This window comes from Pteropus vampyrus, unplaced genomic scaffold, assembly GCF_000151845.1.
Source record: "Pteropus vampyrus isolate Shadow unplaced genomic scaffold, Pvam_2.0 Scaffold86, whole genome shotgun sequence".
Classification (NCBI taxonomy): Eukaryota; Metazoa; Chordata; class Mammalia; order Chiroptera; family Pteropodidae; genus Pteropus; species Pteropus vampyrus.
The window spans coordinates 1150091-1177201 of record NW_011888867.1 but is presented as its reverse complement, the minus strand read 5'-3'; the positions used below and the strand labels follow the sequence as shown (position 1 = coordinate 1177201).

The 27111-nt window shown below is 55.7% G+C and overlaps 1 protein-coding gene across 1 annotated transcript in view; it reads right to left on the bottom strand.

Moving 5' to 3' along the window:
* Window positions 1-6482: 6482 nt before the first annotated feature.
* Window positions 6483-27111, bottom strand: part of EPHA2 (EPH receptor A2) — a 27026-nt gene continuing 6397 nt past the window's right edge. Inside the window, exons 3-17 of the mRNA XM_011363493.2 lie at window positions 26218-26887; window positions 18037-18192; window positions 17598-17930; window positions 16974-17089; window positions 16353-16506; window positions 15756-15855; window positions 15206-15261; window positions 14889-15014; window positions 14607-14792; window positions 14354-14415; window positions 14043-14252; window positions 13694-13843; window positions 12745-12938; window positions 11985-12140; window positions 6483-7423 (exon numbers count right to left, since the gene is read on the bottom strand). Coding sequence (XP_011361795.1) covers window positions 7318-7423; window positions 11985-12140; window positions 12745-12938; window positions 13694-13843; window positions 14043-14252; window positions 14354-14415; window positions 14607-14792; window positions 14889-15014; window positions 15206-15261; window positions 15756-15855; window positions 16353-16506; window positions 16974-17089; window positions 17598-17930; window positions 18037-18192; window positions 26218-26887 — 2775 coding nt within the window. The 3' untranslated portion in view covers window positions 6483-7317. The remainder of the gene's footprint in view (window positions 7424-11984; window positions 12141-12744; window positions 12939-13693; window positions 13844-14042; window positions 14253-14353; window positions 14416-14606; window positions 14793-14888; window positions 15015-15205; window positions 15262-15755; window positions 15856-16352; window positions 16507-16973; window positions 17090-17597; window positions 17931-18036; window positions 18193-26217; window positions 26888-27111) is intronic.

Sequence of the window (27111 nt, the reverse complement as noted above, 5' to 3'; positions counted from 1 at the left end):
CTTTTTTTTTTTTTTTTAATATATCAACTTAGATAATTGTTTTACAAGGGAACAGCATAATTTCTTTAAAAGATAGAAGTTGAAATTTTCTTGCCCATCCTCCCCGCTTGCTTCCCGGTTAAGAACCATTGAGCTGCTCTCCGGTGCCCACCCTTGGGATGAAAATAAAATCTTTAGCAGGGCAGCAAGGCCCTCTGGGTTTAGACCCCTGCCCATGCCTGTAGCCTTGACCTGCCCTGCTGCCCAAGCCTTGCCCTCGAAACTGCAGCCACACTGACCGACATGAACACCCTTCGTGCTTCCCCTGCTGCCTCAACCTTCAAGTCAGCTCAGACGCCACCTCCTCCAGGAAGCCTTTCCTGACCTGCCTCAGACTGAGCAAGTTGCTCTCTCTCTGGGTCCTGCGATCCCCGTGCTTGTCAAACCACAGCATTTATCTTTTGAGTGTTCGCGATGTTTCCATGGGTCTCTCTCTGGCAGGCTGGGGAATCTGTGAGGACACTGCCTGTGTTCTCTCCCCGCCTTCTCTCTGGTACCAAGCTCCATTCATCGATTCCATCATCAAATATGTGGGGTCACCCCCAGGTATTAGGTCTGGTGGTACAGGAGGCACAAAACAGGCTTGTCCTTCCTTGCCCTCATGGGAATGGCCCCAGGCAGGAGGTGGGGGTCGATGACAGATAGTTATCCCGTCGTGTGAGTCTATACCTGCAAAAAGTCTAAAGTACACAAAGACAACATGATAGGGGTTGGGGTGCCTTTAAGATGGGTAATGGGGGATCCTCTCTCAGAGCCTGTGTGACACATGAGCTGCGAGGTAAGAGGAAGCTAGTAGGTCATGCCAAAGGTGTGGCAAAGAGCTCCAGGCAGTGGATGACACACAGCTGGCCCTAGAGAGTGCCTAGGCTCATTCACTTCAAAACCCATCAGTGTGGAGCAGGCCTCTGGGCCAAGGTGCCGGGTTCGAATCCTGCCTTTACCACTTGCTAGCTTCAGGCAAGCACTCCTCTATGCCTCCTGGCAGGGTGACCAAATAAAATGTGGTTCAAATAGGGACAGAGAGTGAAAGGGGGCACTGTTACTAATTATACAGGACAAGAGACCTAAACCAGGTCTTTGGCACATGGGCTACATATACAGTCCCTCCACCAATGAGGTGGATGGATAATGATAGATCAGTTCATAGAGTTCTTGAAGGAAGTAGTAGGGAGAAGGGTATGGGGGCTGCTCGGCAGAGCGGGTCAGGAACAGGCGCACATACCATGTGCTGGATCCATGTGCTGGAATGGGGGTGCAGGGGAGGCAGGGCTGATTTTTCCCAAACCAGTTGGTAGCAGGGGTGGTTCTGGAGATCTCTTGGAGGATAGAGAATTTGAGTTGGGCCTGGAAGAAGGTGTATAATTTCCACAGGCAGAAATAAGAGAGGGGTGTGTATAGGATGGGGAGCGCTCAGGTGGAGAAGTCAGGGCAGGTTTGGGGGGTTTGGACAGAGTAAGGGTGAAATGAGAGGGGTGAGGAATTTGGGGGAGGTGGGCATGGTAGCTGTGTCCTGGGGCTTTGCGGGTAGAACCATCAATGCTCAGATGCTGTGGCTGGTCTGCCTAGCCCCTGAGGCCTGCTTCTCGGGGGAAGGACCCCTCCACCCGGCAGGAGACCTGGTCACGAGCTGCCTGCCTCTGCCAGACCGATGTGGAAACTGCATGCATCTGTCCAGGCTGCCGAGGCCGCTGGGGAATGTGATGAGGCTGCTGAAATGGGGTCCAGGCCCAGAGGGAGAGAGGGGGGCCCCCCACCCCTGGCAGAGCGGGATGCGGCCGCAGCTTCCCAGAAACCCAGTCTGGTTCGCCGACAGAGACTGGCTGACAAGGTTTAGATTAGAAAGCCAGACCCCTGAGGGGCTGGAGTGGGGCCTGCTGCCTGGGGCTGCCTGGGGAGAGGGCGTCAGGAGTGGGGAGCAGGCAAATCTGTGGCGGGGGAGTAGGTGCCCCTCAGACAAGCCAGCATGGACGTCTTCAAGCCCTCCATGTTACAAGGGGACAAACTAAGTCCCAGAGACACTTAGGCCTTGCCCAAGGTCCCACAGCAAAGTCAGCTGGAGATACCTAATACAGTCCCTGTCCGCTTTCAGCCCAAGGGTCTTCCTGCTGCCCTGCTTCCTAAGAACTCTCAGGACCCCCAAATGTCACAGCAGCAGGCAGTGGGACAAGAGAGCCTTTGTCTCACATTCTGTTCTGTTACCGCCTAGCTGTGGGATCTTGGTCTGATACCATAATCACACCGAGCCTCAGTGTCCCCATCTGTAAAATGGGGATAGATCCATGCCTTGCAGAGTCATTGTAGTCCTTCAATAAGACAATGTAGGTGTCAGTCCTGGCACATTGGCTGGCACATAGTAGGTGTTCAGAAAGGCCGGCTCCCTTTTCCCTCCCTGCCTGTGAGGTCCCAGCCAGCCAGCGAGGGCCGGGGGTCCATGCAACATGTACCCCCAGACTATCCGCATCTTGGGATGCCGAACGTGGCTCCATATAGACTCACTGGGCCCTCGGGTTCCAAAAGCTTGGCTACTGTCCCCCTCATTCGTTTATTAAGCAAATATTTACGAGGGCCTACTGGGTGCCAGACACTGTTCTGGGGAGAGGGTAATGGAGACATGAAGCACAGCATGGGCGAAGGCACAGAGCGCCCCGCCTGAGAACCCACGCGCTGGACGGACGCTCGCGTTCCTTCTGCCTCTCTGCAGCATCACTGTGCGGCAGGCCCCGTGCTAGGCCCTGGGCCACAGCTGGGAGGGGAGCAGGGGAAGGAGGGGCAGAGAGCTTGCCTATTCCTTTAGGATTTGCTAATTAATTAGGAAATCCAAGGCTGGTGCCTGGTAATACTGTTTTAACTTGCCACCCAGGCTGGGAGCAGTGGAGAAAGAGGGTGTCTCCCGACCAGGCACTTTTGTAATTGCTGCCTTAGCCTCCCTCAGGGCTTGGTTGCATCAAAGGACTTCCAAGGCGCGCCCCCCAGCTCAGAGCCCAGGGGAGGCTGTGGGCTGCAGGCTCACTTCCCGGCAGAGGCTGGAAATGAAGGTCCTGCTCGGGCAGGGAATGAGAGCAGGGCCGGCATCCTAGGGCTTCTCATGGCATGACAGCTTGGGGGGCTGCGATGGCGTTAGAGCTGGAGCCGGGCTTCTCCTAGACAAATGGGAAAACTCAGGCACCATCCAGAGGTCTGGAGTCTGGAGGGTGGGGACCCGTTGTGTTGGGGACACTTCTCTCTCCTTCACCTGGTGGACTTCCACTGAACACTGGCTTCAGCTTGAATGGCTCTTCCTCCTCCAGGAAGCCCGCCTGAACCTCTCAGGTTGGGTCAGGTGTGCCCCTCTGGATCCTCCCCCTCTTAGCTGGGTCCTACTGTATTGCCACTGCCACCCCCTCTTGCCTGAGAACTCCATGAGGGCAGAGAAGAGACTCCCTCATCTCTGCAGCCCCAGTGACCCACCTGGCACAGAGCAGAGACACGCTCCGTGGGAAGGAGCAAAGCGGCCAACCTGCCTCCATCCTCCACTCTCCCGTCCCCAATCTGGGTGCCGGAGCGTGGGGCACTGTGGCATTTGGGGACATAGGGCAGGTTACATGGCCTCAGTTTCCCCAGAACCAGGCCGTATCGAGGGAGGTGTCCACCCAGTAGACTGGGGAGAATGTCCTGTCTTGGCAGTCGATAGAGGCAAGTGGAAGACCATTTTCTCAGGGGCTCTGTGACCGCCTGGGCTGGACTCCTGCCCCTGACATGCACAGGTCAGGTGGCTCCGGCAAATTAACCTCTGGGTGCCTCAGTGTTCAAATCCGTAAAATGGTAATAATGGCACCCACCTCGAAGGGGCGTTGGAAGGATTAAGAAAGTAAACACGGGCAAAGTACTTAGAGCAGCGGGTGGGTGGCACCCAGTAAGTCCCGTACAAGTGTTTGTTGATACCTGATCTTAAATTTAAGCAACATAGTCCTGCTGCTCTGGATTTGTTTGTTTGGTTTTTTTCACTGATGATGTTAACTTGGTTACTGTGATGTTTGCCAGGTTTCTCCAATGTAAAAAAAAAAAAAAAAAATTAACCCTTTCTACACTTCCTTTCTTTGAAAGGGGTCACTAGGTCCTGTCTACATGCAAAGCGGTAGGGAAATAAGCCTCCCCGTCTGGAGCGGGGAAGCCTACGTGAATTATTTGGAATTCTGTTGTAAGAAAGGTTCGCCTAGTCTCCCCATTTATTTATTTCTTCAATCATTCTTCATATCGGTATGGATTCATGGATGTTTATTTTCTACTTCGGGTTATAATCTTATTCTGTTATTTGTCATTCAACACGGTCTAGGTTTGGCCGTTTAGGATTTTGTTCAAGTTGGCTCCTATGTCTGACATTCTCCTCCAGACCCCCAATCTGTTACTTTTTCGAGCAATTCCTTTCTCCCTAGTACGACAAGATGCTCCAGATTCATCTTGGTTTTCCTTCTTCAGCCCTGGAATCAGTCATTTCTCTTAAGAAGCCCTGGTTGCTTTTAATTAGAGAGTGGTATTTAGGAACCAAGATCTGGGGACTGGATGCGTTTATTGCTACTGGGGTGTCTGCTTCCGGGCCCTCTGGGGCGCAGAGCTGCGTTTGCTTTAATTTTAAAAATTAAGTTTCCCCTCTTGCCAGTTGTGGGGTCTGATGGAGGCTCCAGACATCTTCCCACTGGCCTTTGAACAGAACCCTGACTGCAGCCCACAGGCCTAAGCAATTTCATATGCCTTCAGCAGGCCTTGTGTCTACTGGGGCTCCGAGAGAGAGAGAGCATATGAGGTCACCATGCTCCATGCTGAGCCACTTCCTGTGTCTACTCCTGCCCATTGGTGGGGCCTTCGGTGGCTGAGTTGCTTTGGGAATGGGACTCAGGCCTGGCCTCAGGTGCCTTGCAGCCCAGATTGCTAGAGGATTCAGGCTTGCTCCCTACTGGACTGACAGCTCTGTCAATGGTGCTGGCAGTAGCCATAGTTCAGTAATAGCCATGGTCCCACCCAGGGCAGGCCAGGAAAAGGTCAGGTTCCATGAAGGCTTGACTCAGCCACATGCCCAGCATGCCTAGGTGGCCCAGCGCTAACGGGAGCAAAGCCTGGCGAGCTGGTCTCTGTACTCCCTTACTTTTCCCAGTCCCAGCCCCACCCTACGCTGCACGACTCATTGATGCTCAGTGGGCCAGGACCAAGAGCTGGCTCCCCATCTCCTGTGCACTGGAGTAGCTCTCTTGCAGTAGCAAGGGGTCAGGGCAGAGTCTCAGGCCAGCCTTGAGGCCCCAAGGCAAGCTGAGTGTCAGTTCTGACTGCCGGAATGTCTTCTCTTTCTCCCCATAGCTCCAGGCTGGGAGTCAGAGGGCCTGGAGCTCAGGCTTGCCTCTACCAGTGACTTTTGTCTGGGACGTGGTAATCATGCCTCACCCTGCTTAAAATCTTTGCTGATTTCCCATTGCCCTCAGCTTAAAAGCCCCACTCCAGAATTTGCCTTACGAGGCCCTGGAGGACTCTTTGGCACCCCGTGTCCTGCCCAAATAATACCAATTTGCTTGTGGTTCCCCCCTGCACAACCACATGGTTTCATGCCTTCACAATTTACTCTGCCTGCATCACCCTCTCCCACTGCCTCACTGGTTAATCCCTAGTTATCCCTGAGATCTCAGCTCTTGGGTCACCTCCTCCAGGAAGCCTTCCCCCTGTGCTCCGGCTCATCTCTGCTCAGCTGGTCCAGTCCCTGGTCACCTGTGTGCCATATCTTCCTAAGGTGTGAATGACCTCTGGCACTCAGGGCAGAAACCTGGTGTAGTGGAGAAGGCTCAGGGTTTGAAATTGGGACTCTGGCTTCCCTCAAGGCCTCTGTTCCTTCCTGCTGTGTGACTTAAGGCAAGTCCCTGCACATCTCTGAGCCTTAGTCTCCTCATTGGTGAGAAAAGCATCTAATTGGGATTCTTGGCCCTACTTTTAATTCTTGCCTCTGCCTCCGATATGCAGTGTGGCCTTGGGCAGGCCCTATCACTGGACCCAGCCAGCCTCAGTTTTCCTCTTCTCTAAAATGGGGCCACCCACAAAAACTCAGAATGCTGAGGCTCTAACAAGCCAAAACCTGCAAAGAGCTTTTCTAAACCTCAGAGCCCAACACGGACGGACGGTTGAAGGATCTTATTTCAACAGCTCTGCGGAGGTGTGTGGGAGGGAGGCATCTCCCTCCACTCTCTAGAAGCCTCGAGATCAAAGGTGACAAAAGCCTGTTGGCATAGAGGCCGGGCTTGGCTGGGCCTACTCCCTGGCCCCCTGCCCACCGCCCACCCACCCTCACTCCCAGGGTTACATGACATACGTGCCTTGCGAAAGCAGCTCTGTTTAAACACCCAGGGTGGCAGCGAGCCTTTCACCCCCCACTTCCAACACAGAAGGCTTTTTTACCCCGCTGCCCCTCCAAAGACGCAAAACCAAGATTCGTTTGAACCATCTGCAACTTTATTTAAGAGCAGAAATAAGTCATTTCCTAACAATAAATATAAAAAAAATAATAATAAATTAAGGTTCAAAAAAAATAGCCAACAAAACAAAACCGTTAACACTGACGGAATAATGAATATTGTCTAGAGGAGGGAGAGATGGAAGCACCGGCCCCCAGGCTGGGAATGTATGACACAGGCCGCCCTCTGCCCTGAGCCCTGCTGGGCCCCTGCCACACACACATTCTCTCCACAAAGTACAAAATATATATTTTAAAAAAACCTCAACACAACCAAGCATCCTGCGAGGGCTCTGGGGAAGCAAGGGTTTGGCCCACTGAGGCTGAGGACAGGGCCTGGGGGTCAAGGCACTAAAGGGTCGGGGTCGGGGGAACCACTTTGGGTCTCTCCAGCTGAATTTGCTGTCTGTCTTCTTCTTGTGAGTGAGCAGGGCTTGAGGTACCCTGTTCCCGTGGCCCTGGGGTAACCCCCTGACCTCCCATAAGAGCGAAAGGGAGGCCAGCTTGGAAATCCCGCCTGTATATCCAAAGGCCTTGGTGGGGCCTCTGCCCCAGGTGATGCTGGGAACACGATGACACCTGCTAAGGGCTTAGCTGGCTGTCCTTCGTAGGCACAGAGGCCCCCGCCCCCCAGCCCAGGGTCCCTGAGTATCTCAGTTCAGGCCAAGGCGTCATCCAAGACTCCCCAAGCAGAGGCCTCAGGCTGGCATCAATACGGAATAATTAAAAATAAATAAGGTCCCTGGTGACCAGGCGCAGAGTTGGCAGGCAGGCCACTCTGTGTTTTTCAAGTATTCTTGGCCAAGCGGGGCTCAGATGGGGATCCCCACTGTGTTCACCTGGTCCTTGAGTCCCAGCAGGCTATAGGCGATGCGCTTCTGGTGGCCAGGCAGCCGCACCCCTATCCTCTTGATGTCACTGTGGGTGGGAGGGAGACAGGGAGAGTTAGAGGCTGGCATGGGAGAGGTGGGCAACTGTGGGAGGCGAAGGTGGGGGGGGAGAGAGAACTGGGAGCGGGCCTTGGGGACCTGGGGAGGCAAGAGAGCTCTAGGTAGAGGCCTGATAGGAGGATCCACGCCCTGCAAGCTTGCTAACTTTGCCAAAGAAAATGAAAGAAGCACCGACTCTGTGAGCAGCAACCCCGCCCCCCAGATCGCATCTGCAGGACTTTCTGGGAAGTGAGCTCTCTCTCCACTCTCACTTTGCAGCCTGGAAAACTGAGGCTCAGAGAGGTAAAATGACTTGACCGAAGTCACGCAGCCAGGAGGTAGGAGAGCTGGGAATCAAACCAGTTGTGAACACTGCATTCTCTCCCTTACCTCGGGGTCTGTCCCTAATGACCCTTATGCAGCACTGATGCCATTAGCAAGGGCAGGGACCCTCCCTGTAAGAGTGTTGCTCAAAGCCCTTCATCCAAGGCCTCTTCCCAGTCATCACCTTATTTCACCCCTACCCCCTCCAAGTTTCCACTGCTGCTGACTGAGGAAAGATGCGGGAAATACTCGCTGAGGGACCATTGAGGGTCGAAGCTCAGTGAAGTCCATCTGAGGGTGGGAGCTGAGGAGCTGAGGGACCATCGAGGGTCAAAGCTCTACTGGTCTCTAATGGGAGGCGCTTGCAAGTCACCTGAGGCAGGTGCTTTCTCTTTAAGAACCTCAATTTCCTCACCTGTAAAATGGGATAATAGTGCCCAACTGAAGGGTGGGAGACCACGGAAACGGGAGGCAGCGGGGGAAGGCAGCATCAGGACTAGAACGATGTGCCCAGGAGCCCACGGCCCCTTTGCCCCCCTTTCCATGCCTCTCCATCCCCTTGTAAAACCACTTACTGCTCCCGGAGCCCTGGAGCATGACGGTTATTGCTCACTCTGGGAGTTTTCTCCTCCTTCGTCCTCACCCACCAGCCCAAACTCATGAAAACACTCAGGTTTTTATGGGCCGTCTCCTGGCTGTAAATGGAGCTAATTATATGGTGCAAGCTCCTATTTGCAATTCCGGAGACATGACTTTCCCACAGGCTCTGGGAGCCCTCGGAGAAGTGCTGAGCAGGGAGGGCAGACCCAGGTGGGTGGGGAGGGTGGCTCAGAGACCTCCAGGAGGGGCTGGTGGCTCCCACTGCAGCAGAAAGGCCAGGAGGCAGACATCTGGGAGACCTTCCTCACCATCCGCTACGGCACCATTTCTAACCTATCCATTCGGGGGGTTGGAAAAGCAGAGCTTTCCCCACTGCCGTCAGTCACAGTGTGGCTCCCAGGGAAGGCGACGCTTACTGAGAAGACAGGATCCTGGGCCCACCTCCAAACTCCCCGACCTTGAAATTCTGAAGGTGGGAGGAGTCCGCATTTTATCAGGTTTAAGAACCAGTGGGTTATGTGAGCTATAGGAGGGCAGTGGCTGAGACCTGGTCCCCTGGGCCCATCCCGTCACCTCCTCCCCTCCTGGGGTCAAGGATAGGCCTGGTACACAGTACGTCCTCAAAGAGTGTCTGCTGAATGAATGAATGATGAATGAATACTTCAGTAGGCACTGAGCCATTGCCCAAGCCGCCTCTGGGCCATCTCCGAGACCAGTGAAGTTCATCTGACAGGGTGGGAGCTGAGGTAGAAAGGAGGAAAAAGCCCTCGGCTGGGAGGCAGGAAGCTGAATTCTAGTCCCGGACTCCACCGAAGCCCTGGGAAGGTCCTGTCCTGTCTCGGGGCCTTAGCTGCTTTAGATGTAAAATGGGAGGCTTTGTTTAGATGCTGCTGAGCTGCCTGCCCAGGCCTATTCTCTTTCACCATGAAGCCCCCCAAACCCTCCCTGCCTCATTTCCTAACCTGAGACACACCAGCCCCAGAGCAGTCTCGCCCATCAGCTCCCATCACAGGGGTGAGGAGATGCATGGCCAAGGCCACTTTTTTCCCAAGTGCTCGCAAACTTTTCCCTGGCCCTGGGAAATTCAAAGGCCATACCTCCCCAGGGGGTACCTACTGTGTGCTGCCCTGGGAACAAGGAAAGGGAAGTGAGAAATGGCCTCACATGTCTGATCATTCATTCAGTCAGCAAATCTTCCATCTGTGCCAAGCCTGGGCTGAGGAGACCGTCAGACTCGTCAACCTGTGTCCCTTGCCCCCTCCTAGGACGCTGTATGCCGCAGCCTCAGACGCTGGATATAGGGCCTTTTGTTGGGCTGAACATTTTTCTGGGGTGAAACGTCCACCATTTTCGTTAGCTCATCAAAACCATTTAGAACCTCTAGTCTAGCTAGAAACCCAGTGACTCTAAAATGACAATGTAGTGAACGCTCAAGCTAGGACCAGGTGGCCACTGTGGGACCATAGGGGAACGTGCAGCCAGCCCCTTGCGGGGGGGCTCAAGGAAGCAGGGAGGCCAAGTTTGGAGGAGAGGACCTTGAGGCCTGAACCCCAACACCATCCCGAAAGGGCTAAATTCTCCCAAGACCAGCCCAGAGCTCCCACTGGGATCCACGGCATGTGCAGACACCGCCCTCCGGCTGAAAAAGTGCTTTGAGATCCCCATTTATCTCATTCATTTGAAATAAAGAAGGAGGCCAGGGTAGTGTGAGTCACACCAGCTCTGGCCCTGAGCACCAACAGGTTGGTGGGAGGAGGAGGGAGTGGGGAAGGACTTCCTGCCTTTATCCAGGGCTTTTCAAAACACAACACACACGCACACACACACACAACCTCCATCAATCCAAGACAGCCCCGTCCTTGCTCGTGGGAAAGGAATTGGCCGAGGAGCACCCCGGGCTATTTCGGGAAGGCTTTGAGAACATGTGTTTCCTGTAAGCGCTTCTCCTTGCCCTCAGCTCTGCTTAGCAAGAAGAGAAGCTACTGTCCTCAGTGGGAGAAGGGGTTCCAGGTTTCCAGGGAAAAGAAGGGAGCCCAGGAACCCTGGCGTTTGCCCACAGGCCACGGGCAGAAAGCGAGGGAATAGAGGATGGAGCCCTTGCTGTGTACCAGGCATGTTATCTGTTCTGTACCCTTTGAGATCCGCAGTGGGGAACTGGAAACCAAGACTCAAAGATGGAACTTAATCTGACCAAGGCCACCTGCTAGGAAGTGGCAAATGTGGGACTTAAACCCAGGTGTAGCTGCAGAGCCCAAGCTCGGACCCTGCAGCTGGCTGGCAACCAAAGATATCCCGGGACCCGTCTGCCCTCTCCGCATCTCCATACCTCCCTCTGGTCAGCTCTGTCCCCGCCTGACTCCCATCCCAGCTGTCCCCTGGGACGGGCCATGGCCTGATCTGAGAGGCCTTGATTAGTAGGTTGGAAGCCCAGCTGAGCAGTTGTCAGAGGCCCCGGAGAATGTTCATGAACAGGCCCAAATCCCAGAACTTCTGTGACCCCGAACCGTCGGAGGCCAGGGTCATCCCTTCTACGTGGTTCCCAAAACCTCCCAAGCCCGGGGTCCATTCCCACCATGACCTTGGACCCTGTACAAGTGAAGCTATTGGGATGTAATGCTATTTTTAGAGGCACAAAAGGCTAAGAGGATAATGTTTTCTCCCTGGGGTGGGAGGAGGTGTCTGTGCCAAAGCCATGTCGGGAAAGGTCCTTGATGCTGGAGCTGGGAGGAAAGAAGAGCTCCCGAAGGCCGGCCTGGCAGACGCCAGACCCCAGGGCTGGGCAAGGGGTAACTGGTACTTCTCGCCAGGCTGGACCTCGGGGCTGACAGTCAGCTATGGAGGGAGAGGTGCCCAGGAGGGTTTCGCCCAGGGCCCTCTCTCCTGGGCATCAGCCAGGATGTCCAAAGGCACTGGCCATTTCTTCTCGGCATCCTGGAAGGAATGCTGCCCCTAAGTGGCTGTGTAGCCTCAGGCAAGCTACGTAATCTCTCAGCCTCAGTTTCCGTACTCGTAAAATAAGGAAGAAAATAACAACATCTATTCAAAAGGCAAACAGGGACCTCAATTGGCGATAGTTGTGAATGGAAGCCTTTCTTTTCCCAGATTCTTGGCGATGAACTGTATGGCCTGAAGTGGGCCACGTAACCTCTCTCAGCCTCAGTTTCTCCACTAATGACCTACATGGTCCCTGAGCTCTGGACCCTGACTGACCGGGGCTGGAATCCTACTCTGCCCCTAGTGGCCGCAGAACCCTGGGAAGGTCACTGCCCTTCTCTGCACCCACTTCTCACCTGTCCAGGGAGAAGGCTGACAGGACGCACCTGCCCAGTTATCATGAGGTCTGATGCAAAATGCTCACGCACAGAGCCTGCACACCGTCAACCCTTGATAAACGCTACTGTTATTATGAGTTACCATTACTTCCCCACTCTGGAAAAAACATGCCAAAAAGGAGGCAGCCAGGCAGAATTGCTGGCTGCTGGCCTGGTTCTGCTCTTCCTGTGAAGCCTCTCTCCCCAGAAGAGAAGGAGAGAGAAAGAGAAGAGAGGGAAGGTGGAAAGAAAAGCAGGTGGGTGGTGGAGGTGGGGGGTGGGGCAGGCGGGCGGCATGGGCGCGGCCTGACTCACTCGTTGGTCATCTGCACCACCTTCTCGATGGCAGTGTAGCCGGCCGCCAGGAAGTGCTCTGTATATTGCTGCATCTTGATGGACTCCAGCCACTCGGACACCGTGCGGAAGGGCACCCCCTCTGAGCCGCTGGTGCTGGGCAGCCGGATGGACACCCTGCAACAGGAACCACCCGCCCGCAGGTGAGGGGCTGCAGCACCCAGCCCTCCCTGAGCCTGAGCCTGAGCCTACGGCTCCCTAACCTGGGCAATTCACCCAAGCCGCCCGTGCCTCAGTTTCCTCATCTGGGCAAGAGGAAAGAAATGTCAGGTAGGTTCAGGGGGACAGCACGGCACGTCGAAAGCACTCAGTGTTTATAGCTCCTGCTGCCCCTCTACCCCTCCTGACCACGCCACCACCAATAACCACAAAACAGCAAAACGTTAAGGGAGAGATTCAGGTTTCTACAGTCACAGTTGCAGCCTGGCCACCTGCTAGCCCTGTCTCAGTTCCTTATCTACAAAAGGGGGGTAATTGTAGGACGCATCTGTAGGTTGTTCAAATGAGTTAAAACATGGAGATGCTGTGCGCGGCGCCTGGCATCCTTACCGTATGTGCTGATGGCTTCTGTTAGTGTTACCTGAGCCATCCGCTGGCCAGTCTAAGTAAAGCTCGCGTATAACATCTGAGCCCCTCGCCCACTAGCTGCAGCTGGTTACCACACTGAACTGGCTCAGGAGTAAAACTGGGGGCTGCCACGGGTAAAAGGCATGGGACTTACCGGGGATCAAAATCAGCCAGGGTCTTGAGGGAGTCGGGAGCTCGGATGAGCTTGTCGAGGATGCTGACGATGTCGGCGAACTTGGGGCGGCGGGCACGTTCCTGCTGCCAGCACTGCATCATGAGCTGGTAGATGGCCGAGGGGCAGTCCATGGGCGTGGGCAGCCGGAAGCCATCGTTGATGGCTTTCATCACCTGGGGAGGGGAGAAAGGGTTGGATGGTCAGGATTGCCTTCACAGCCCGCAAACCCATGCAGGCCCCCTGGGGAGCCCCAGTTCATGGAGGTGGCATAGAGGGGAAGGGAGCCCTAGAAACAGACAGGAGAGCCCCCTTTCTTGAGCCCAACACGCAACTTTCAGAGCTGCACACAGGGTAGGCGCTAAGGGGCTGTCTCCAGAGCTCCAATGAGAAAGGGTCTCCCAGCCCTGCTCCCTCACAGGGCACCCTAGGTGGCAGCCGCGCTGTGCGCCCTGCAGCCAGCCGCCCTCCAGTCTCTGGACGTCTGTACAACCTGCCCTCTTTGGCTAGAGCATTCGTGCCCTCCTTGTCTTCACCTGGCTACCTTACTGTGCTGTTTCAGCAGAGACGTGACCTCCTCTGGGATGCCTTCTAGACCTCCAGGCCAGGTGAGGCACCGGGCATGTGTACACGCACACACACGCATGCATGCATCCATGGGTGCATGCACCCATGAATGCACACGCAGACACACACACGCACACACACGTGCACACACACACACACACGCTTGCTTCTCCTCCTACTGGGTCTGGAATCCAGCGCAAGGCCTGGCCCTCAATAAACACTCACTGAACAAACCCATGAATGGCCTGTATCAGAGGAAGATTAGCCCCCAAAACTCTTCTCTGCCCAGCCCTTAGGGTTCCGGAATGAGTTACGGGTTTAAGTTCAGGTCCAGGGCAGGTCTGGGCAGGGCGGAGGGGCTTACCTCGTGGTTTGACAGCTCCCAGTAGGGCCGCTCGCCATATGTCATCACTTCCCACATGACGATGCCATAACTCCACACGTCGCTGGCTGAGGTGAACTTGCGGTAGGAAATGGCCTCTGGGGCCGTCCATCGGATGGGGATCTTGCCACCCTGCAGGGGACCCGGGCCCAGTCACCACTGTCCCTTCCAACCAGCCCCAGGACAGATATCACAGTCAGGACCCCTCCTCCGTGTGCCCTACAGGTGTTCTTCCCTCCTGAGGACCACGTCCCCAGTGTGCAGGTTTGAGGACCCCAGAGCAGGGCAAAGGCTCCCCACCCCCTGTGGTGACAGCCGCTCTGGCACTCACACTGGTGGTGTAGGTGGCCTCGGGGTCGTCCTCCAGCACGCGGGACAGGCCGAAGTCGGACACCTTGCAGACCAGGTTGCTGTTGACGAGGATGTTGCGGGCGGCCAGGTCACGGTGGACGTAATTCATGTTGGCCAGGTACTTCATGCCCGACGCGATGCCCCGCAGCATGCCCACCAGCTGCAGCACGCTGAACTCGCCGTCCTTCTCCTGTCAGAGCACAGGCCGCAGCTGCCAGCCGGCCCCAAGCCCACCGGGGTGCCCTAAGCCCACCGCCGCAGCTCCCGGCCCGCCACAGCCCACATCCGTACCCGAAGGAACTTGTCCAGGGCCCCGTTCTCCATGTATTCAGCGATGATCATCATGGGCTTGTCTGCGGGGGGTGGGCACAGGTGTAAGGGGAAGCCGTAGGAGAGGGAAGTGACACGGGAAGGGGCGTGGGCACAGGCACAGGCCCCCTGTGGATAGAGGCCCCCGTTTGGTGGCCCTAGCGGGCGGCCCCTTTCCACCTGTGGGTCAGGCCCCCTGAGGGTCCCCCACCCCACCTCTGGTGACAAGCCTCACATTTGGAGACGACGCCCTCCAGACGGATGATGTTGTGGTGGCTGAACTGGCCCATGATGCTGGCCTCGCTGAGGAAGTCCACCCGTTGCTTCTCTGTGTAGCCAGCCTTCAGCGTCTTGATGGCTACAGGTACCTCCTTCTTCCCCGACGCCTTCAGCGTTCCCTTGTACACCTCCCCAAACTCTCCTGCAGGCAGGCAAGGGGGGAGGGAAACCCCAGTCAGCCCCGGCACCAGGCGCTCCCAACCCGCACCGGGCTACTCAGTAGGTGTGCCAACTTCACCTGCTCCAATCACTTTCTGCCGTGTGACACAAGATGGATGGATCTCGGTGGTGAACTTGAGTACGGCCTGGTTGGGGTCCTCATATGTGTGGGGGTCTACGTATGTCTTCAGGGGCTTCAGTTGTTCTGGAAAGAGAAGGGGCTGGGTCACACACAGCTCAGGGAGGGTTCCTGGGAGGGGTTGCCTTAGAGGAGGTGGCTACATGACCAGGGTGCTTCGGGAAGCCCTGGGAGTGCCCTGACTGCCCCCATCTCCACCACAGAGCGAGGGAGGACGTGACGACAGCAGGGACAGGCACGGAGGGGCTGAAACTCACCCGACTTGGAGAAGTAAACGTCCTCGGAGGACTGGCGGGTCCGCAGGCTCTTCCTCCTGAGAACCCCGTGGAAACCAAACACAGGGAGGTCAGCAGCCTGCTCTGGCCGGGAGCCTCCTGACCCTGCTCTAGTCCTGAGTGGGGGCTCCACGTGCTCAGCGGTCTGCTCAACTGCAGAGGGCACGGGGAAGGCCAGGGCGGGGTGAAGAGGAAGTGAGCAAGCAGGCTCACTCCTTGGGATCTGTGCCCCGTCATGGCCGTAATGAGGGCTTTCCTCATTAGCGCTTCCTGGCACTTCCTGCCTGCACGTCCAAAGGAAGTGTGGACACACAGTTAATAAACAAGAGCAAAATTAATGCCCGTTACATCCCAAGCCCCGTGGTGTGCCAGGAGCTGTGCTGAGCGCTTCATAGCTCATTGCATCTTCATGCCCTCGGGAGGCAGAGATTAAATCACTATCAGCCCATTTTCCTGACAGGAAACTGAGGTTCCCACCCATCCATGTTTCACCTAAAGCCTTGAGGAGCCCGGAGCATGGACTCCGACGAACCTGCGGTGGATGAAGAAGCCAATTCCCACCAGGACCAGGAGAAAGACGACACCGACAGCCACTCCGCCAATCACCGCCAGGTTGCCGGATCCCTCCGAGGCTGTCAGGGGAGACCAACTGATGACAAGGCAGCCCCCCCACACCCCACATCATGGCCACACCCCAGCCTGTCCCCAAAGCCCACTTTCGGGCCCCAAGACTCATGCCAGGTGCTTTTACTTGTGATGGTTCATGAGGATCTGTACTCCCATCTCATAGACGGTCAGTGAGAGGATCTCCCCAGGAATACAGTAGGCACCCCCAAGTGTGAGGGACTCTCTCCACGATGAATTATTTGAACTGGGTCTGCCAATGCCAGAGCCAATGTCCTTCCTTCTCACATTGCTGCCCTGAACACAAGTCCCTGGTCATCGTCCCCCAGGCCTCAATTTGTCCTCCTCTCCAGGCTTGGGGCCCGACCCACGCAGGGCTGTCCTAGGCCCTGGCAAGGCAGGAGAGGGTGTTTCTAAGTTCTTCGATCCATTCCCTCCTCCCAGGATGTCCTAGCTTCTCTGTTTCAGGGCCCTGGCCTGGCCCACACCCCAGTCCCCAACTCACACAGCGTCTGGAACTCATGCACCTTGCTGCCGGCACCCTGGCCCTCCTGCGTCAATGCCTGCACCTGGACCAGGTACGTGGTGTCTGGAGCGAGGTCGTCCAGGGTGACAGAGAAGCCCTCAGTGCGGCGCACGTTGTAGCTGTTGGAGTCCCCCTGCGGGTGGCCGGTGGGCGGAGAGGCAGACAATGAGAGCAGGCAGAGGCATCAGCTCAGTCTGCCAGAGGCCACTCCAGCTTAGCAAGGCAGCTTGCCTACGTTAGCAAACTCTGTGTTCTTCTTACAGAAGAGAAAACCGAGAAGTGAAGTGACTCACTCAAGATCGAACGCCAGCAAACGTGTGACTTAGGACTCAAACCCGGGTCTGTCTGATCCCCAAGACCTGGCTTTTTCTCTATACCCAACTATCTGGTCTGGGAAATCCAGAACATTGTGTCTCCTCTCTCACAAATCTCTGCTGTGTTGGCCTGACACAGATAACTCTCAAGAAGAGACCAGACCTCAGTTTCCCCATCTGCAGAATGGAGTTCCTCAGATGCCTGTTTTATGTGGAACATCTATGTGACCAGCTGGTCCTCTGCTCACAGCCCAGCCTGAGCCAGCCCTGACCCTCTGTGAGTTACCTTCTTGCGGTAGGTGACCTCATACTTCCACACGCGGCTCTGCTGTGGCGGGGGGATGCTCCAGGACACGCTCAGCGAGGTGGTGCTACGGCCCTCCAGCTTCACCTTGGGGGGTTCTGGGCAGGGCAAGGGGTAGAGGGGGGGTGTGATGAGCCACCTGGGGGTGGGAGGTCAGTACCCCCAGACCCAGTCCTATCCATAGCTCAGGCTCTTTAGACCCCCACTTGAAATTCGTAATTTCCGGCTCCAGAGCACAGAACCCCAAATCCAAGGCCCACCAGGATGGCATGTTAGAGGTGTCCCGAGAGCATTTATGAGTGCATAAATAATAAAAATAACAGCCAACTCTTGCTATATACCTTCTATGGACCAGGCACTGTTCTAAGAGCCTTACGTATAAAAATTTGTTAAATCCTCTCAATAGCCCTGTTACCCCATTTTACAGGTGAGGAAACTGAGGCTCAGAAAGGTTAGGTAACTTGCCCATAGTGACAGAGCTTGGACGTGACTCCAGGGACTATGCTTTTAACCACTGGTTGCTGCCTCTCTGAACACAGCTCAGGCCTGGGTGGCCTTCCTCCTGGAGTCCCATCTGGATGCCATCCACCACCACTGGGCCCTCACCTGTCTGATTGATGCTGACACTCGCCGTGCGGAAGCTGCGGCTGGCCACCAGGTCTGAGACGCCATTGCGGGCCTCTACGGCAAAGGTGTAGTTCATGTGAGGCTCCAGGTCGCTGACGGTCACGCTGGTGCGGGTCAGCACATCCGGTGGCTCAGAGTAGCGCACGCTGGCCTCGCAGGGCCTGCACTCGCCTGACTCGGGCAGGCACTGTTCGCAGGTGACCCTGTAGACAACGTCCTTGCGGCCCCCATCGTCCTGGGGGGGAGTCCAGCGCAGCTCCACTTTGGCACCCATGCCCACAGCTGTGAGGTAGTTTGGGGCAGAGGGCGGGCCTGCACAGAGGGCAAAGGTAAGAGCTCGGACCCAGGTAGCCCTGGACATGTCAACCAGCACGCTGTGCCCACCTCAGTCGCCCTCCCTCACCCACTGCAGACTCACGTGTGCAGGGCGTCGGCAGCAGGTCCTTTGGCGCCCGGAAGTAGCCTTCCTCACATTCACAGTAGGTGGCCCCCTCAGGGGACGGCAGGGTGTGTGCAGGGCACTCCAAACAGGGGCTCTCGGATGCCTCGGACTTGAAGAATCCAGGAGAGCAGGCTGGAGGACACAGGGACAGACATCAGTCAGTTAAACCAGTTCCTACCCCAAGCAACTTTTCCACTCCCTGGCTGTGGGACCCCAGGCAAGTCACTAAACCTCTATGGGCCTGTTTCCTCATTGGTAGAATGTCTTATAATGAGAAAATGCGTGGCAAGCACCTAGCTCATGCCAGGCACCCAGGAAATGCCTCATCTGCATGTTCCAAACCTTTGCATTACTACCCACTGGCTCTTGCAAGAAGCACTACACCCTTGAGCCCAGCATTCAAAGTCCAAGTCTCTTTAGCTTCCTAAGAATCTTATCTCACACCTGGCTGAACACTGGACAGAGCAAGCTGTACTTCCTTTAATCTGTGCAGACCAGCCTAATGGGTCCCCACCTGTATTTCAAGCTGACCATGGCAGTAACTGTGTTCTCTTCACTGTTTGTGTTCGGTGACTATCACCATCACCCTGACTGATCACCCAGATGCACCAGTTCAGGATGCCACCCCTGCAGGTGTTCCCCCCACCCCAAGACCCGACCGCCTTCCTGTTCCGGGGCTGGGTGACCAGAAAGCAGGAAAGGCCAGGCCCCCAGCATTTTCTCTGGATCTGCTTCCAGGACTGAGTCATTTCCACCACTCACAAGGGCAGCCAGGAAACAGCTCTTCCTCTCCTGGTAGCAGGTCCCATCCTGGCCAGGCTGGCTAGGGGCTCAGGCACCTGACTCCAGAGGCTTCTTCCTCCCACTGCTCTATCCTGCCCCTGCCCCAAAACCCTTCCTGGCCCCACAGGCAGGAAGCTGCCCAGACACAGGGCCGGGCTGTCATGGCTTGGGCAGCTGCTGAAATAGCCAGAATGGGGTAGGCTCACCCTAGGGACCTCTTCCACAACCCTACAATTACTGCCCCCTCCTTCAGCTTAATCTGTGGAGAGGGTCCTGAGACACCTCTAACCTCTGTGCCACATTCATCAAACACTCACCGATCTACTCTGCCCGGCCCTGTGCTAGGCATGGACCCTGATGAGACAAAGCCCGTGAACATGTGACAATATCTACCATAAAGGGTTGGACAAAGAGCTAAAGGGATGGAGACAACCTTAGCCAGAGGTCTGAGGAGTCACAGAGGGATATTTCAGCTGGGGCTTAGAGGCTGAGTAGGAGATCAGCAGGGCAGAAATATTGGGAGGAGTTAGGGGTGAGAAAGAACAAGACAAACACAGAAAGTACGAGTGGCTTTGTGGACACAAATGGTCTGGAGCAGCAGGCAATAAGGCTGAGAGGTCTCCAGCGACCAGACTGAGAAAGGCCTTTAAAGCCAGGCCAAGGAGCCGGGACTCTATCTTGGGGACAGTGAGAGCCATTGACAGTTTGATGTAAAGAATTATGATCAGATCTACGCTATCAAGAAAAATCATGAACAAAGTTTCCCTCCTGTTCTGTCCCCTGTGTGAGCAGAGGTGAGAGGGGGGACTGGAGTCAGGGGACAGGACTCAAAGGACACCCAATTCCTCATAGTGCTGGATAATGACTTCCTATTAATGACTGCTGGCAGAGGGGGCCCGCAGGCCACCCAGCAGCCTTTCTCACCCCCTCCGCTTGTCCTACCATATCCTGCCACGCCCGAACCTCAGCACAGGCCCCAAAAGAACTTGGACATGTGCTCTAGGGAAGGGGGCTTGTCCAGGATGGGGGATCCTGAGACCTGACCCCTGCTCTGTGCGGACCCTGGAGCCCCAGTTATAAACGGTGACAGCTGATTAAGTAGCTACTGTGTGCAGCTCTGGGCCAAGCACTTGACATTCATTTAGTCCTCACCATAAGCCTGTTATGCTTGGGCACTGTCATCATTCATCCCTCTTTGGAGGTGGGGAAACTGAGGCACAGAGAGGCAAAACCTCTTGTCCAAGGTCAGCAGGCTCCTAAGACATGGAACCAAAACCTGAACCCAGGATGCCTGACTTTGAGCCTCTCTCCTTTCCCACAAGCATCTTAATTTGGAGCAAACAGAAACCAACGTCCTGGAACAAGCCCTAAGAGAAGAGATGGGTCCTGACCCGCTTAACAGCCAGAAAATCCCAAGACTGATTTTGGAGCAGCTGGGGGTGTATGTGTGTGGGGGGAGGCGGGGGTGGGGGCTCCTAACACGGGTCTTTTCGCTCTGGGCACATGTATGTCCTATGGGAAGAAAAGAACGGAATCAAACTGGGGGTGTTGGTTACGGTGGCCAAAGTGGCCCCCTTCAAGCCCCCAAGGTCCTTCGAGTCTCCTATGGTATTTAAGAAATCCATGTGTATTTTGCATTTCTCTTCATATCTCTTACCATACAAAAATAGCTCTCTCCTCCCCCAAATCTTCAAATAAAAATGAGAAAGCCGGGCCATGTTTATGCTGGGATTTCGATTCTCCCAGATGCCCTGACTTGTCTGCTGAGGGGCCTCTCACCTGGGTAAATGCTGGCTCCAGGAGGTCTAGGCCCAGCAGAGTTGGGGTGCTCAGGGGCCTCTAGAATCACAATCGCACCTTCCCAGCTTGGGCTCTCAGGCTGGGGAGGGTCCACAAGTGCCCACAGCTTGGGCTCAGTTCTGCTAAAAGCTTTAGCCACCTGCAAACTCCCACAATAGCCCCACTTCACAACCACGTGGTTGCTCCTCCCAGCCCCCCCAGCCCTATGCCAACAGGAGGAAGTGGGCGAAGAGTTGGGTCCCATTCTCTGGCCCCAGAGCCCGGGGGTGGCCCGCCTGCTGCCGGCAGGAAAGAGGGAATTTGGAGAGATTTCCGCTGCGGATGTGCCAGATAATACAGTGAAGAGGCAGCGTCAACAGGGCATGTGCTTGCCTGATGAGAATGTGCTGACCCCTCCTCCAACCACGGGACTCCAAGGGGCTGTCCCCGCCTGAGTGTGCCAGCGCTCAGGGGCCCCACAGTTCATTTATAGGACACCAGCAAGCTCCTGTGTCTACCTGATTTTGCCTGATTGGATTTCCGGACATTCTGGGCAGTCTTGTGTGGGGACAGAGGTCACACACTTGGTGTTCACACACACACTCACGCAAAGCCACATATACAAAATACTCACTGTCCCTTAGCCGACCAGCAAACTCCTATGCATCCTTCAATACCCAGCTTATGTGTTGTAGAGCTTCTCAACATAGCTCTCCCAGACTGTCCAATTTCTGGCCCCTTTCTGCCCCATTAAAGCATCTATTACTCAATCTTATGTTTACCAGATAGAAATTGAGCACTTCCTATGTGTCTGGCACAATGCTGGGTGCTGGGCTCTGATGGTGCAATAGATTAACACTGTTTCTGCCCCAGGGGAATTCAGAGCCTGGCTTTAGTGCTTCATTTGAAATTATTTCTGCACATATTAGGAGCCTCTATGAGACTGGAAGCTCCTGGAGAGCAGGAATGGAGTCCAATTTATCTGTGTCCCATGGTCCCAGCATAGAGGCTGGCATGCAGTAGGTGCTCAGCTCATGTTTGTGAATTGGATGGATGCATAGATGGATGGATGAGTGTGAGTGAACAGCAAAACACTGTGCACATTTAACATACTCTCTAGGGCCACAAATGTGAGCAGTGTTTCAGTGTCCAAGGAGACCCTTTGGGGTGGCATACCAGGACACCCGCCTGCCTGGCAAAAGAACCTGGTTTGGGCCCAGACCACTCCAAGCAGGGGAATTAGGGCACAGTGGCTGCACTCCAGGCTGCACCCCGGTTTTTCCAGTTCCCGGTGCCCGCCCCTCAGGTGGCAGCGTGGGGTGACTCAGGAACAGACGCCCTTTGGCATGACGCAAATCCAGTCTCTGGCAGAGCCCCTCCCCCCAGGCCCAACTACTAGTCAGGCCAGTGGTGGCGAGGTCAGAGGGTTAAGAGTTCGTGGTGGCAATTCACCTGGGTCACCTCCCCAAGCCCCTACCCAGCTGGTGACCATGCACGTGGCCACCTCAGCCTAAGGATGCAGAGCATGGACTCTGTCCCTTGCTCTTAACAGGCAGCAAATGGCAATCCATGAGTTACTGACCCAGCAAGTGAAGGTAAGAGGTAACGCCCTGTCATCCCCACAAAAGCGGGCGTCCGATGGCCTGGTTGCCGGCAGCACCTTGCCCCTTTCACACGGGCCTTGGGGAATTATCTTGGGGCATATTCTTCCTTCAAGTCACGATAAGCACAGCTACCTCTCCGCCTCCTGCTCCCCCTTCCACCAGCCTTTTATCTTCTGTTTGCTTTCCCTAGCCTCCTTCCTTCCTTTCTTCCTTCCGTTCTGGGGACCCACTCACCTCCGGGGAGAGAGGGAGGGGCCGCCCCAAGGAGCTGCCAACACCTGAATTTGCCCCCAACGTGAGCTACGGGTGGGGCAGACAGGGTATGGAGTAGGGGCCCCGCATGCCCCCACCCCTGCAGGTCAGAGGAAACTCCACAGAATTGAGGCCCGGTGGCACTCCCCAGGGAAGGGACTAGCCCCAAGAGTCAAGAGTACACAGAGCCCCCAGTGCGAGGATCAGCCACGTCCTGACAGAGCGGAGCCCCCTGCCAATAGCCCCCATCACAGTCTAAAAGCTACCTTAACCAGAGCCATCTCCTGCCTCCCCTTCAGCTATGGACCCTAAGTTAGGCTTGGGCCACTCAGGATGCCAGAGCTGGGACCCTGCCCCTTGCCATAAGTAGTGAGGTCACATAGTCAACAGTCTGCCAAAGCCATCCAGGTTCTCAGACTGAGCCACAGCAGAAAGTTACAGGAGGTAGACACTGATCACTGAGGCCCAGAAGGGACTCACCAAGGTCACACAGCTTGTGCGTAGGACAGTGGTAAGTGAGGACAGGGTACTGCCTTCCTCATGCCAGGCCCCAGCTCTTTTTGTCACTGGTCACTGTTTCCTCTCTCTGGGCCTCAGTTTCCTCACCTGTAAAGGGCCCCTTTGGGTTGTTTATGAAAATGGAAGAAAACCTTGTTTGTGAAATGCTCCCCATGGTGCCTGCAATGGGTGTCCCTAAGAACCAGGGCTGGAGAAGCTGGAGTAGAGAGGGAACATCCCAGAGAGCCAGAGCTCCTAAGGGAGCAGGCCACCTGCCAAAGCTGCTGGCCACCTGCTCACCTGGCCAACAGTCCCCATGGCCGAGGCGCCAGCCGGGGCCCCGCCAGCTCAGCTGCCGATGCCAGCACAGGAAGCGGAGACGAAAAGGGAGACAAAGCCGCCCCAGGGGAGATGACGGTCAGCCTGAGTGACTCCACTGTCCCCCAGGCAGGGCGGGCGGGCGGGAGGGCTGCAGTGAAGCTGGCTCATTCCTGACATAGCTCACGAGAGCTCTCTGGGCAGTGTGCCCACCTGTCCAACATAGCACCTGGGAGGTGCCTCCCTTCCGTTGTCCATTTAATTCTTTCTCGAGCGCCAAGCTTCCTGGGGAAAGAACCGTGAGGAGGAACGAACTCTGGGAATAACCTAGAGCAGGTGCTGGGCGACCTCAGGGCACCCATACCTCCTCTGTGGGCTCGGTCTGTCATCAATAGAAGCCCCAATGGGAGAATCCGGGTCTACGGCCCCGTGGGAGAATTCGGATCCACAGTTCCATGGCAGGTCAAGTGGGGGGTAGGGGCAGACCCTGCACCTCCCTCTATTTCTCCCTCAACATGCTCGGTAACAGCCCCCCAGTCACCCCACGTCCTGTACCAGGACCCGTTATCCCGGGGCTGCCCTGAAGCAGGTCCCAAGGCCAGGAGCTGAGTCAGGGATTCCAAAGGAACTGGTCATTTCCCGCCCCATTTCCTGCCCCCTCCTCTGGCCTGGAGGTTGCTACGTGGCCCAGATTCAAGTCTTGATACAGCCACATCTCAGCTGTGTGACTCCAGGTAAGTCTCTGAGCCTCTCTGAGCCTTAGTTCCCTGTCTGTTACATGGAGTTGATAACAGTTTCTACCTCGCACAAAGGCGGTGCGAAGTCAGCAAGAGCGTCCGGATAAAGCATTTGCCCAGCTCACACCTGCCCTCAGCACTTGTTTATGGGAGTAACTGTTATTCTCTCCGTCGGCATCAGGGTCAGAGGCTGCTGGGAAAAGTCTGGAGGGATAAAGAGAAGCCGGGCCCGAGGTTCCCAGCCATACAGAGGGCCCCTAAAGCACAAGGAAGGAAATTCAGGTGGAGGGACCCCAAGGAGGAAAAAGCAGGGCAACAGGTGGCTGGCAGTTGAGAGGATCCCACCAGTGAAGTCAAACATTTCACTCTTAGAACCGAGTCCTCCCTACTCGACTCGGAGCCTGCTAGCTCTCCACAAACAAAGCCTGCCAGACCCCTGACCCCCCACCTCCGGGGGAGGGAAGGCTGTCCCAGCTTCCCGCGGAGACCCCTCCCAGCCCCAGCCTACACTTATCTCTGCAGAGCCTGAATCACCAGCCTGTGGAAAGTTTTCAGCTGCCCCTGACCCCCCACCCCCGCATTCTTGTGTGAGGATGTAATGTGGGAGGAGTTTGCTGACCCACGGGGCTGCCGCAGCCCCCACCTCAGCAGTCATTGTCTGGAACTGGGAGTGTGCACTGCAGGTCACCTAAGAAGGGGACCCCTGGGGAAGGGGGACTCGCTCAGCAAAGGGGAGCTGGAAGGACAAAGGGGCAGAGGTAGGAAGAGCCGGCAGGGAGTCGACACCACAGGAGTACGGTCTACACTGCGGGCGTATGGCCGGACAGGCTCTGAGGGAACACCTCATCCAGGGGTTTGCAGACGGTGTTAAGCAAGGGTCTGAGGATTCGTTTTGGGAGGCAAGTGAGGCCTCTCAGAAAGGGCTTCGAGCTCAGCCTATTTCGTAGGTTGCAGGATCCATGGCTAAAACCCAAGTATAAAGTCAGCTGTTCTACCTGAACTTTGCATTTTATTGACTAGAAACCTGAAGCCAGGGGGGACGAGAGATTTACCCAAGGTCAGTCACCCAGTGGGAATGTGCAACTGCAGGGACTAAACCCCCAATTTCTCAACACCCCACTTATCTCAGCAAAGAAGCTCCCAGAGAAAGCAGATGAGCTGGCCTTCCAAAGGTCGGCCTGCATTCCACAAATGCCCTGCCCCACAGGCGTTTCCAGAAAAAAAAAAAAAAAATCACCCATTGAAAAAAATCCACGTTGCTGTAGAGATTTCCGCTGTCACAGGCCCTGGCCGTGCCAAGCCACAGCCTCCCAACGGGAGTTCGCTAATGCCCAGGCCCCGTTCCCAGAGAGTGTCTGATTATTTGGCTTCCTCTCTGGGCTCAATTTGTTGTCGGTAGAAGCCCAAATGGGAGATTCTGGGTCTGTGGCCCTGGGGAGGGTCAGACGTGGGGGTTCGGGGGCAGACCCTGTGTCTCCCTTCTTCCTTCTTCCTCAACACAGGCATTTTTCAAAAGCTCCCCAGGTGATTCTCCCCAAGTGCATCCCGGGAATGTGGATCCTGGGTCCGATTCGCTCACCTCCATGCACAGAAGAGGAGCGTGAGACCCAGGTTAAGGGACTTGCCTAAGGTGAGCTAACGCACTGAGCTAACAGAAATGGAACTAGCTCCTGGGACTGTACCGAGTGTCCACAGTGCTGGTATATAGTAGATATAAGACATTCTTGTGGGATGAATCAAAAATAACAACTTAAAAGCACTTATGTGTCAGACACTGACCTAAGCACTTTATGAGCATTAAGTCATTTGATTATCCTAACAACTCTGCAAGATGGGCACTATGCTCATCTCCATTTTACAGATGAAGAAACCCAGGCACAGAGAGGTTAAGACACTAGGTTAAAGTCACATGGCTAAATGTAGAGCTGGGATTTGAAGCCAGGCTTTCTTGTCCTAGAGTCCCTGCTCATAACCTCCATACTATGGGGTTTCTCAATTTATTCATTCTCAATGAATGAGTGAATCCGGTCATAAGAAACTAAAGTCCAGGAAGGCCCTGCTAATTCCACGTCAGAGCAGGAACCACCTTACCAAGATCCTACAGCTCCAGAACCAAGACCATGGCCTGGGAACACAGCTTCCACCCCAGCACCCCCTTGCCCCGCCACCCCTGCCCTGTCACTCACCCTGGCAGGCGTCCTCCACCTTCTCATAGCCCGCCTGGCATAGGCACTGACCAATGGGCACCAGCCACTCGCCATCGACTGCACAATGCATGCGGGGCTCTTCACCCCCGGGTGGCACCATCGCGTGGTCTACGCAGGTGCCAGCCACAGTGGCCAGGGAGGGTGCGTCGGAGCCCGCGATGGTCTCGGGGAAGTGGGCCAGACCCTGCACCAGCTTGGGGCACTTCTTGTAGTAGACGCGGACAGAGAGCAGTGCCACACAGGCACCGATGTCCTGGAAGGCCAGGTAGAACCCCTTGCGGCTGAGCGGCCCCACGGAGCGCTCCTCCACATTTAGCTTGACTTGGCGGGCCTCGAAGTCACTGCTGACTGTGATCTCGTCAGGTGCAATGGTGTCGATTTTGGTGAACTGGCGCTTCTGGAAGTTGGTGCCGTAGTCCAAGTCCGACTCCGCATAGTAGAGGTTGAAGGTCTCCTTGCAAGAACTGGCGCCCCCGGGGAAGCTGTTGCAGTCACGCACGGTGAACTTGAGCTCGATGAAGATGCGCTCGGCCTCGCCGCGGTACACCCAGTTGGTGCGCAGCCAGTTGTCCTGGTCACCAGCCACCACGTTGCACACGGAGTACATGTAGATGGGCATGTCGTCCATGATGTTCTGCATCAGGTCCCACTGCACAGGACCGACAGGACAGTTAGTGTGGGCAGGCCCCGGGGGGAAACTGAGGCCCAGAGGCAAAGCCCGGGGGGCAGAGCTGGGCATCAGGAAGACGATTTTTCAGTTCTTGCTGTCCTTTCTACAGGGAAAGAAACTGGGGCCCAGAGAGGTGCTTCATGTCACCCACACACGCTAGAAGTGCTGAACTGGAACCTGTCCCCCTGCTGTTTCTGACCCCA